At 35.9% G+C, this 12,818-nt stretch overlaps 1 protein-coding gene and 1 pseudogene across 3 annotated transcripts in view; one reads left to right on the forward strand and one right to left on the reverse strand.

The window, feature by feature from the left end:
- LOC146465789 (nucleolar protein 14-like) overlaps positions 1-3,438 on the reverse strand; it is a 29,709-nt gene extending 26,271 nt beyond the window's left edge. For both annotated transcript variants that reach the window (XM_085128174.1, XM_085128173.1), the window contains exons 1-4: positions 3,133-3,438; positions 1,774-1,815; positions 1,100-1,192; positions 180-321 (exon numbers count right to left, since the gene is read on the reverse strand). In XM_085128174.1, coding sequence (XP_084984300.1) covers positions 180-321; positions 1,100-1,192; positions 1,774-1,815; positions 3,133-3,315 — 460 coding nt within the window. In that variant the 5' untranslated portion in view covers positions 3,316-3,438. The remainder of the gene's footprint in view (positions 1-179; positions 322-1,099; positions 1,193-1,773; positions 1,816-3,132) is intronic.
- A 195-nt stretch (positions 3,439-3,633) lies between these two features.
- Positions 3,634-11,483, forward strand: LOC146465790 (serine/threonine-protein kinase 32B-like; annotated as a pseudogene). Its single transcript, XR_014868195.1, has 11 exons — positions 3,634-3,966; positions 4,044-4,099; positions 4,228-4,553; positions 4,694-4,731; positions 5,073-5,162; positions 7,368-7,471; positions 7,735-7,851; positions 9,098-9,223; positions 9,592-9,699; positions 10,361-10,440; positions 11,119-11,483. The product of XR_014868195.1 is annotated as a serine/threonine-protein kinase 32B-like (transcript).
- Positions 11,484-12,818: the final 1,335 nt, after the last annotated feature.

Here is a 12,818-nt window from a genome sequence, read left to right on the forward strand (position 1 = left end):
TTGGGTTAATTTGCTCGTTCTACGCATTTCTATATTTTAGAATTTGGTGCGACTGAATTAAATTCGACATTTGAAACCACTGTCGTGTACTGCCCTGCCACTACTGGATCAAATTGATTTAAGTTTGGCACGGCAGTAGCATGATGTTTGGAACAGGTCTATGAACATTTCCATCTTACCACCATCTTCATTGTTGTTATCATTATCGTCGTCATCGCTGAGCTGAACATCATCAAACTTGTCAATTTCACCAAGTGATTGTCCAAGATGAGTTAATTCCTCATCTTCCAACCTGTATTTTCCGAGTCGTTCATGATGATGCTGATGATGAAAATGAATTTTGACAATAATTATTGTTTATTAAATACATTTAAGTCCAAGCTCTGAACATGAGACTAGAAAAACTTTCTTCAACTTAATTCATTGTCTTAAAATATAAGCAGATACCAACAAGAAAGGATTCAATTTACAGCTTTCATTGGTCTCTGCTGCTCACTTTACTTTGTTATCTGTGTATTGTACAATGTACTTGATTCCTAATGTTTTATTTGTTTTCCATGCAGCTATATTATAACACAGTTTAATCTTATAGCAAAGTACACAATATGTCATGTACTGTCACGTATTGCATTACATAAGTTTGATCTAAAACTAATAATTTTCCCATTTAAGTATCTGTAAGTATGTTGACAGAAATACGATCACTCAATTCGGCGGATTCAGTAGGGCTTCAAAGTTAGTTGGAGATACTGTGTTAGGAGATTAATAGGAGATATTTCGTGGAGATTCTGGAGTTTTTCAGACCCCTTTTTGTCGTCTTTTCATGTGAATGTATGGTTTGTCAACAGAGTAGTCCATTTGACAACTAAAGGTAACTTGGTCAATGTAAAGAGATTCGAGTGCTGGCCAATTTACAGTTTAGTGATCAACTCTGTTGATAAACCAAACATTTCTTTCTACTCCCTGATGCAGCATCAAAGTATCTTAAGTTTAGAAACTACCCCCCTAGCTAATTTATGAAGGTATGGTCTTTAACACCAAGCCTTTGCTTCACATATTTCAACATACAAAACTGAGTTACTGTAGTATGCTTTTTCACCTTTTTCTCCATGGTAAATCTCTTCATCATCTTCTCTTCAAGAGACATCTTCTCATCATATTCACCAAAGCGTCGATCAATGAACAAGTTTGCCTTAGTAGTAAAAAAATGAAGGAAGAAACATGACAATAATGATTATACAAATATGTCATGGAGATAGAGCAAATTAGTTAAACTAAAAAATAATCACCCAGCTGTCAAGGTTTATTTGTCAATAAAGTATGGTGTTTATATGAAGTTTGTATTTTAATAATTATTAAACAATTAATTATTATTATAACTTCTCTTTACACAAGAGAATAGTCAAGTAAAAAGAACTAGCCTAGACCTTAATTCAAGCACTGAGTGCAGCAAACCATCTTATGTCACTATGTTAAAACGAGGCCAAAATATAGAGACAGTGAAATTCAACAAAAGACAGTTTTGTACTTAGCCTTTCAATAATTGTTCTGAACAAGTGGCACATTGCTGTTGAGGTGTGTGATGCTTAGTTGTGTGCAGCATCTGTTTTTTTTTTTTTTTAATTTTTAGTTAACTCTTGTGTGTGGCGTTTACAAGTAAATGTATTTGGGAGTAGCACTTACTTACTAGACTTAAGGGAGAGTGCTCTCCTCTGTAATTATGCTCATCATTGCAGCTGGAATAAAATTATGTAATATGTAGCATCACCCTACCTTATTTTTCTGTTTGTACTCTACCAAGAGTGTTTTTTCTCTCTACAAAACAAACAAAAAATTATTAAATCTTGACTGACAACAATATTTTTATTTGAATGGCTGTTTTCAGGTTAAGGCAGAGTATCCATCTAAATGGATATGTCAACCTTGTCTCCAGGATCTTTCATCTCCCCACCCTATGAAGGACCCTGGGAACAAGCTGGTTGATAACTTGTTTGACAAATTATCTGTCCTAGAGCGAAAACAGAACTTCAAAGAAGACAGATTATCCGTCTCAGACATATAATTCGGCCTCAGAATCCATTTCAAGAGACAGGATAAACAGATCCTGGATGTTCAAAGAGCAAATATCTTTATCCAGCTGATAAATCACTATCAAAGGGATAAATTTCACTTGCAACCAATACATTCTATCTGCTGGATAGCAACTTATCTGCTGGATAAAGTTATCCACTCCTTGAACAAGGGGGTCAGATAGATAAAATCAAATGGATTATCCATCTAAAATAATTGTAACTGTTCTGTTTTCAAAAGATGAATTATCTGTCTGGGACAGATAATAGGTCTCAAATGGATAATCTGTGTCTAGTATGAAAATGGCCAAATTGTCTTATAATTACCACTCCTCTGTACAACCTCTTTACATTAAAAAGTCCAGTTGATAAAAAAAAATGATGGCAGATTTTAAACTCAGTAATGAAAATGAGAAAGATATAGAATTTATCATGTTAGAAGCATGGGAAAAAGACAAAATCAACAATTTCTGAACATGTGAAAAGCACAGGACACTCCATCGATTGGACAAGTTTAAAGATCTTTGGCCAAAAGGACTACTTTTGACATGCAAAATCTGCAATGTGCAGTAACCAGCAGCAGCCTGACCTGGATTGTCACCTCTGTCCAATCTATGGAGTGATCTTGCAGCCTCATCACCACAAAGAGGCTCCATGTGGGTGACTGCATCATTGCAAAAGGAACTTGCATTGGTTCTGTTGTTGAACTTTATCTTCAGTATATTGGCAATTGAAGAATGTTTTTCTATTATTATGAAGTGAAGTCCTAAATTAAAATTATAACAAAGGAACCTTCATGATCATGCTGATATTTCTTTTACCTTTTCTAAGACAGGGGACCAGGGATGGTATGTATACATCTCCTCCCCTCAGCGTTGATCAAATAGGTTTTGGTGTTGCGACTCAGTGTTATCAACATTAGGAGACGCCACAGCAAATTTCTCTGGTCCAAAAAATGTGACTAGGATTATATTGAACTTATTATATATTGCGGGTACTTTGACAATTTAGAATTTTGTTTCCAGTTACACTTGCTTTGAAGAAACAGACTGTATTAACCCACCTTTTTAATTGCTTTGGACCGTGATATTCCTGGTAATCCTCTGTCGTGTTTAAGTTTTCTTCCAAGGATATCATGCTTTCTCTTGTTAGTGTGAATTTCAAAAGGATTGTTTTTAACTTGTTTAGGCCCGGCTTTGGACGACTTTCTAGCCAACTTGACAGAAGCTCTCTTTGACTTTACCATGGTGCTTTCCAACGGATCATAATCAGAAATAACTTGCACAAAACAAAATCAAAAGCTAAAGGAACAGGACAACACTGCACGTGGAAACAAGGCCGCCATGTTGTTACAGTTTGTGTGAATTATATAACGTAAGGTAATCGCTGACCAGTACTTATTCAGTCTTCGGGAAGTCCAACGGGATCTTGCGGGATTTTGTTATCAATACAAAGTGCAAATCATACGGAATATCACTAAATTATGGAAGTTATTACAACAATTCGGGTAAAATGTTAAAAAATTAAAAGCTTCGGATTAATCCTTCGTTTGCCGGCGAAACACCGGTGAAGGTTGGCGAGGAAAATGAAATTTTAATCCACCAATGAACGACTATGTTTACGTTACGTCACGCATGGTTTCTCAGCTAAGTTTTTTGCAGCGGCGAGAAAAACGCGATGTCAAACAACAGATGGAAGTCTGCAATGAGAAACCCAGGAAATTACAGGGAATAATTGTGATAAAGTGAAAGCTTTTTATTTGTTGAAGCTGCCCGCCTTCGGCATTTTGGCTGGAGGGGGTGGATTCAAGAATAATCTTGTGTCAAGATAGGCTGTTCACAAAGCATGGGTGCCATACAGTCGAATCGCAAACCTTCTTACGATGCGAACGGGGAAGGTAAGGTTAATTGAAATAAGATTTCGTCATCGTTGGAATTAAGAGATAATTTCGGAGACTTTCTTTTTTCTTTGCAGTTAATTTCGATCATTTCCAGATACTCCGGGCTATTGGAAAAGGAGCTTTCGGCAAGGTAAACCCATTTAAGCTTATGCATTTTGATTTTGTGAAGTCCATACCCAGTTCATTTTGGTGACCTCATCGCACTTGTTTTGAAGCCTCATCGTTTTGATTCGCATTTGCTTCATTCCTTTTATTTAGGTCTGCATCGTTCAGAAAAAGGACACTAAGGCTATGTATGCGATGAAATACATGAATAAATATGCTTGTATCAAGAAAGACGCTGTGCGCAATGTCTTACGCGAGTTGGAAATTCTCAAATTCCTCGAGCACCCGTTTCTTGTCAATTTGTGGTTTGCTTTTCAAGATGAAGAAGACATGTTTATGGTGGTAGATCTTCTTCTTGGCGGTGACATTCGTTATCACTTGCAGCAAGTAACGAAATTTGACGAACCGCGAGTGAAATTATATCTGTGCGAGCTCGGGTCAGCGCTTGGCTACTTGCGCGGCAAGAGAGTGATACACAGGTGAGAACAAACCACTATAGAGAGTGCGCGCAATTTTAGAATTCATACATCACACTCTGTTTGTTTGCTTTTTAGTTTTAACCTTTTGCAGCGATCGTACAGCACGGCAATTAAGCTTATCTTGTTCTCCTCTTTTCCAGGGATTTGAAACCGGACAATTTGTTGCTCGACGAAAAAGGTTTGTCATTCACGTTAGCATGCAAGCTTACGCGGGGTGTTTTTATAAGAAATCTTGTGTTTTTGTTTCGTAATATTGCATAGTTTAACAAGTTACCGAAAAGCTTATCACGATAACCGAGTGTATACTTAGTCTGTTTAAAAAGTTCAGTGGCCCTTAACGGTGCAACTTTTCAGTTGTAAATCAAAGATATGAATTGAAGCTTTTGCCTTGCCACCAGGCATATGGTGCTCGAAAAGATAGCTGCAGATTGTCATGGCGAATAAGTGCAATTTACTTCAAACGTGTTGCTGGGACAACGAATTTTCATTTAAACTTGCTTTTTGTTTACTTTTCGTTAGGTCATGTCCATTTGACGGATTTTAATATTGCCACAATTTTGGAGGATGGAAAATTAGCGACTTCCATGTCTGGGACAAAGCCTTATATGGGTAAATATCTGTTTGTGACAAATAATTGTTATTATTAGTAACAAGGGTTTTTCAGTGGGAGTAAAAAATACCGGAGATTTCATGACTTGTTTCCTGGAAGCTCATTTTCATGGGATTTTTTTTCGCTGATTGCATTGAATTTTAAATGAACAATTTAATACAATTACCAGGTGGACATGTACAGTAATATCATTCAGTTTGTGCCTTCACTATCAATTTGTTCATTTCAGTGGTAGCCCGTGAATAACACAATATTTTATTTTTATTTAAATTGTAACATTATTTATTTTTACTCTCACTATATACTACTGAATTTAAAGGTGTTCATTTAAATAAATATGCACTGGCAACCAATTTTCTGTCTCAAGTGTCAGTAATTATTGATTGAAGTCACAGGACATAACTGCCGTCTGGCTGTTGCATTTTGACTGTATTGGGTTCTTGTTAATTTAATGTCTATTGTTACAAATTCATAGACTGTGTATAAAACGTTCCAGCTGTCATATTTGTCTCCTTTATATACATTGCCAGCTAAAAGTACTTTTAAATTGCATATTTATAATCATTTTCACTTGACAGTTGTAATAGCAATGGCTTGAAGAGAAATAATTGTCGTTATAAATAGAATTTATTTATTTTATCATTCTGTGTTAAATTTCATCTCATCCAAATTTCAAAAAAATATATATTTTTTTAAATAATTATTAAGTGTAAGGCATGCATCGCAACAATAATTTTACAATAACTTTACGATGGCTAGTCTACAATATTATAATGATTATTTGAAGGGAGAGTACAATTTTTTATAAAAATTTTCCACTGGACATTTACTTTCTTAACAGATTCATTTAGAATGGGTTCCTTTCGGAACATTTACAGCTGTAAATATATTGTTTAACTTGTGCGATAAGCAACTCTAGTCTGCGTATTATGAGTTTCAATAGCACGTCAGTCAAATGAGTTGTATTTTGAAAGGTTATCTGTTTAATAGAAAGTTTAACTGAGTAGTTACTAAGTACCATGATAATGATTGAACCAGGACAGAACCTGTAGATAAAATTAAAGGGGAAGAGCAAAAGGTGCATTTGTCGTCGGAGTCTATATGGAAATGATTCAGTTCTGTTTTGGGGACAATGATTCTATGTAAGGAGCAGAAGCAAAACTGTCGCAGCTTACTATCTCTAGTTAATCTGTATATAATGTTACAAAGCGCTTCCTTCCAAGTGACAAAATCTCCAGGAAACTTTTTCTGTCAATTCCCTATGCCACTTGGGTCCACTGAATAATTTTCATAGAACACTTTACAGTAGTTCTTGCAGTGCATTTCAGCTACATTGATGGAGGTTTCATTAGCAGTGGTGGCAGTCGTTGATATAAAATCATGCGAGGGAACTACATTTTTGAGCACTCTTTTCTCTGGTGGAATGGCTGTAATAAAAAAAATTTGGTCCTAAATTTTGAAAACTTTTAGCACTTCGATAAGAGAACATTTTAGCACTTAAGTTTGTCACAAAATGTTTCATTTTTGACAGATATTTTATGCTGGCTCTTTTCAATGGATAATGGGTAGCATGTAGCGAGTGATAGGTGATGCGTAGCAGGTGAACGGGAAGTTGAATAACAGAAGGCAGGTGGATAACTCCTCTTCCCCAGGGCTCCCGTAATTAAGCCCCTCTATTTATTATTTTATTCGGTTTAGCAGAGCACTACCTCCACCAATTACCCATGGAAAAGTACTGTCACACATTTTGCACATGAGCAACAGTTTATTACAAGCACCTGTTTCGTTGTAAAGCCGAGCTTTGATAATCCAACAAACACAGTTTCTGTTATAATGCCATTAATTCCTCACTTTTGTTCTAGGTGGTGGCCATGCATACATCTGGATATTTTCTAGAACACAATTTGCTTCATATTTCCTGTTGTGGACAATGAAATTTACAGTGGGATGCGCCTTACCGTGGCCACCCAACAAACTCTTTTTTACAAGTTAGCCCTAAAATACTAAACAACATATTTTCAATAATTCGTTGTTGCCTCTCTTGCCTGTTGGACTTTGCAAGGAGGCGTGACTGTTAATGAAGTTCCCGTATCCTGATTGGCTAACTTGTAAAAAAAAGTTTGTTGGGTGGCCACGGTAAGGCGCGTCGCACTGTAATAATCCAAAATTCAAGCAAATTTAATTCTATCTCCCTTTATTTTCAGCTCCTGAAATTTTTGCCACAGCTTGTGAGGAGGTGCAAGGATATTCCTTTGGTGTCGACTGGTGGAGTTTAGGTGTTTGTATTTATGAAATACTCAGGTCAAAGGTAAGTTGATTGATGCCCTGATTTACCGTCATAGCTCTATTAAGACCCTCTCCATTTGAAAGTCAGATTTTGCTATAAATCCCCTCTCTAATTCCTGAGCTAAGATCAAGTTTCTTTTCTTGTATGGTCGTAATAATTTATTATTAGTAGGCACCATCCTTAAGAATCAGACATTCTTGGACTAATCCGAGATGCACAGACATATGCACAGGTTTTGTGCAAATGATCTATCAGTCACCTTGTTCTTCATCTTATTCTTGCAGAGACCATATGAAATTCATGCTAGTACAAGTCTGTCAGATATTCGGCAAATTTTTGCCTCGGAATCAATTCACTACCCCACATCTTGGTCAAGAGAGATGATACATGTACTTCACAGAGTAAGTACAAGTTTGCTTTTATTTCACATAGTTTTAACGACCAAATGTTAATACAATGTACCCAAAAGGAATGAAACCCGTCTAGGAAAATGGAATACTCTTGATGGAGTGACCTGAGAAACAGTGCTTTCGAAAAACAAAATAAAGTTTAAATTTCCTGAAGAATACTATTCTTAGTAATGTACACTGTACCATTCATCAATTATTCTGGCTTGTTTTAGGTTTATTCGTGAGAAGGCTGAAAGCATGAGGGAAAAGAGGAGAAAAATAAAAGAAATTACATTGCAATGACAGATTGTGCAAACTAGGAAACCTGTCAAATTTTTTGCCTGCTTGACACATGAAGAGATCCATTCCTTAATCCGATGGAAATGAAACCAATATTGCAATAACCAACTTAAAAAAAAATTCTTAGTCTTGTTAATAGGAAATTTGATTGACCTGACTTCTCTGTCAAGATGTCTTTGAACTGTAATAATTTTGCAACTCTTGCCAAGCCCCAAATTTATACCCTAAGAACAGCAGATAAGCAGTCCTTCTTACCTTGAATTTTATTTGCAGATGTGAGTTTGCAACTTGTCTGTAAGAACATCCGAAACAGTTCTAATCTGTTAATTTTGCGTATGAAATAGTTTAGCCTAGTCCAGTTCCTCCCAGTACAAATAACATGCATGGTTACTATTGGTCTTTATTGTTTTATTTCTTTTTGTTTACATAAATCACCAACATAATTATTGCATGGGTCCTGTACCTTGTACTATTCCCAGTCTATATAACCTGACTCTTGGATCACCAGTAAAATGTACCTTTGATATTATTTTGCTGGTCAGATTTATGTATGTTTTGTCCAGTTTGAATGGCCAATCTTTCAGTTTACATTTAGTAAAGCAAGAATGTAATCAGGCCTTCTCAAGATGCTGCCTTAGTTTGACTTTTGCACTAACTTTTCCCTAAATTTTGAACTTTGAGCTTTGGGTGACATGAAATTTGGGAGTCCTGCTCTAGCCACTACCTGGAGTTGTTTCTCAGTACTTAGCCCCAAGTTAAACTCCTTGACCGCACTTGTAAAATATAACCAGCTGGTTTACCTCCTCTCAGCTGTGATTTTTAACCAATGTTATGTTCAATTTAAATAATTTTTTTGTTTGTGAAGTTTACTTTAAATCTTTAATGCTCAGCTCCACCAGCACATTGTGCTATAAGCACTATCAAGGGTCAATGAAGGTTGTTTTTACTATAATTGCAGCTTCTTCAACAAGATCCCAAGAAAAGACTAGACAGTTTAGAAGCCTTAAAACAAGAAAGTCTGATGGCAGATGTTGACTGGGAGGCTGTGGACGCTGTTAGTGTACAGCCTGAATTTGTTCCTCCAGTAGGTTGATTACTGGATAGTACATGTAAATTTATTTATAAACTTGACTGATTGGATCATGGCACATTTAGTTCATACTTGGTACCGGGGGTAGGGGGGAGGGGGGTACTCTGAGTTAGCTCCCATGAGTCTCCTGTAGCTCAGTGGTAGAGTATCCGAACTAGTAATCGGAAGGTCTTAGGTTCGACTCCTGAGAGGAGCACTCAGATTTCTTTTTCCGAGGATGCCTATGTCACTTTCTAGAATAATACATCATTCTCATTCATTCACCAGGCTGGAAATATACCATCACATTTATTTCATAATGTAATATCATTATTGTTAGTAATAAATATTTATTTTCAGTCTTCAATTAATTTGTTATTTAGAAAGACCACTTGAACTGTGACCCAACATATGAGCTGGAGGAGATGATTATTGAGGCAAAACCACTTCACAAGAAGAAGAAGAGACTTAAAAAATTGTCAAGTAAAATTGTAAGTAATATGCAGTCCTGGAAAAACCACACTTATATAAGCTATATTGGTATGTGTCAAAGCGCAGTGCCTACCTACGCTTGGTGACCGAGCCTTTCAGTCAGCTGTTCCGAAACTATGGAACAGTCTTTCGGCGGAGATCAGAAACATTCAGATCCTCGCATCTTTTAAACAAGCTCTCGAAACATACTTTTTTAAGATAGCTTTTAATTGATTTACTTATACATTTTTATGATAGCTTTTAATTGATTTATTAATTTGATCTTATTGCTGTTATGCGCATATGATAATTATATATAACTTATATTGCGCATATACAATTATTGTATATGCGCAATATAAGTTTTATATTTATTGTTATTATTATTTTGGTCTGACATCTGCAGACAGATGGATTTTCAGGGGGGTGGACTGAAAGTGAGCATTGAAAATTTACATTTATTTATATTTTTAGGTCGTAATTAAATAGTGTTAGGAGCACCTCCCCCTGGATAAAATGAACGTCTGATAGAGGGTGCTGTTTTGTTTTAAATGATTGATTTCTTCAATCATGATAATACACAGAATGATATTACTATTTAAAAACAATTTATTAATATCAGTCTAGATATTATTTTTAAATTATTTTTGCATTTACTGGTTCATCCTGTTAATTTTTTAGGAAAGTGATGAAGAAATGGATCCATTACAAGTTTCTTTAGCAGGAATTAAGAAAGATTTCAAAGTATATAACAGAGAAAAGTAAGTGTAATGTTGAATGATGTCTACCTAAAATGAAGTATCTGAATTTTATGTTAAGGAAACATGATACCTCTGCTGAATGTGTTAATATTAATACGTAGAAAAATCACACAATTTTCTATGGATAATTCCAAGTAAATTACTGATTTCATTTGTCATTCTAAAGGTTGCAAATGGGCTAGTGGTCTTTGCGTTTGTAATCTGGAGATCCTTTTTTTTTATGTGTCAAGTCTACTTCTTTGTTCACTTGGATTTGTTTCATGGTAGCCCAAGGCTATGCTATCTTTAAAAATAGCTGTCTTGTGACTGGTCTGCCACCTTCCAGTCGTGATTTTGATACAACTTAACTGTGTTTAATTAATTTGTGATGTGACTTGGCTTGACTATGTGCTGCAATATAAACTGCTGCCTTTGCCAGTAAATCTGGACAGGAATAATATGTAAAAAGGTAACAATTTATTGTACCTGAAACAAGATTCAAAATCCATACAAGAGTCTTAAATTGCAATTCAGCCCAGGGAGTCTCTTGCTCAACCTTGAAATAGCCTGACGTGTAAGAATTCTCTCAGGCCATCGCCTACTTTGACTAGCTCTGACACCTACTTCTAATCAATACACTGTAGATATAAATATAATATAATTTAAACCCCTGAATTATTATATTTTTTTTTTTGTCAGGTTGCCCTCAAAGAGAAGAATGACCATGACTGCCACTCCTAGCCTGGGTGAAAAAACAGAGAGTAAAATTGCCGGCAATGGCATACACTGATGTAACAGAGTCATGATATTGTCATTTGATGTCAGTCATTTGTTTATTCCTTTGGTCTCCCTTTTGCAGTGTATGTTTTGGTACACTTCCTAAACATATCACTGCCAATATCGATCTCATTCTTGGAGACCCGGGGCAGAAAGCGGGGGCAAGGAAAAAGTCAAATAATCTGGGTCAGGAAGAACTTCAAATTTTCTTAGTTGAATTTTGTTTCTTTTCCTGTCTGTTTTGACTTTTTCCTTGCTCCCACATCTACCCTTGGAGCTCTGTGGACGCTAATTAACAATTAGATTATGAGCTCGAGATTTCGATCGCGTGATAGTTGATGAGGGCGAAGCCCGAATCAACTATCACGCATAGAAATCGAGAGCGAATAATCTAATTGTTTTAGTATAAATCTACTAGTCGTTCAAAACTAAACAAGTAAATAATCTATTTCCTCATCGCAGACACTTCGAAGAAGCGGGCGCCATTTTGTTGAAAATCGCTACTCGCTATCTATCACAGAATAGATAGCGAGTAGCGTAGCCAATCAGAGAACGGCATTTGTGATAGAACACTAGTAGATTTATACTAATACTAATTAGTTAGTTGTTTGAAGGCTTTTATGCAAGACCATCATATGATACTTTTTTGCCTTGAAAAAGAAATTTCTTCAGATAAGCTCTGTTTTGGCGCAGAGACTGGTTATCATGTAAGAGAATTCACATATTTTGTTTCAAACAAAATGCTTAACAAACAAAAAATTAGCTTTTTTTAGTTTTAATTATAATAATAATATTACTTTTCTTTGAAATGCAAGTGACCCACACAAAAGAGGAACTCACACTTCACTGATTTCTTTTGTGTAAGAAACTGAATCAACTCAAGCACAACATTTGTGGTCACAGACGAAAGAAATCAGTCAAGCATTGGTTTGTCTTATATGTGTAGATCACTTGTAATGCTTGCATACATGTAAGGGAACTGGTCATAACAAGTTTGTTTGAAAAGGACCCACCTTGTCTGAGGTAGGGGGATTATTGATGACAGAGACAGCCATCTATTTAATTTGTTGTTTGGTGGGTCCTCTTTGAGTAGGGCAGTCTTGACAACTTCCATAACTATTAAGCTTATTTCTTGTTTATTTACCAAATGTTTTGCTCAAGAGCAAAATATGAAACTAAGTTTCTTAGTATACACAATAACCAGTTTTTGTTCTTAAACAGAGCTTATCTGGAGCAATTTTAATTTGAAGGCAAAAAAAGTCAGTTATGATGGGTTTTACCCTGCAACTATTTTAGACACAGCTGACAATGGTGTAGTCATAAAAAAATTTTCTTAAGAAAATTATCAAGAAGTATTTTATTGCGCCTTTTAATGATGTACAGACTCTGAACTTCAACCCCAACTAACAATTTGCATGCTTTGCTGCTGTCAATCAGAATTACGGCAACAAATGGCTGACCGCAAAAATTCAGAAACTGACAAAGTGGATCAAGATCCACCAATCACAATGCACGAACATGACCTTATGACCCCATTGAGCCAAACACTTTTGTTTTCTTAGAGGTCAGCTGCCGGCAGTGATTGACAGCAGTTGAAAGGTGTTTACAACGGTTGAAGCTTG

The sequence above is a fragment of the Pavona decussata genome, unplaced genomic scaffold (genome assembly GCF_977016875.1).
Source record: "Pavona decussata unplaced genomic scaffold, jaPavDecu1.1 SCAFFOLD_155, whole genome shotgun sequence".
Taxonomy (NCBI): Eukaryota; Metazoa; Cnidaria; class Anthozoa; order Scleractinia; family Agariciidae; genus Pavona; species Pavona decussata.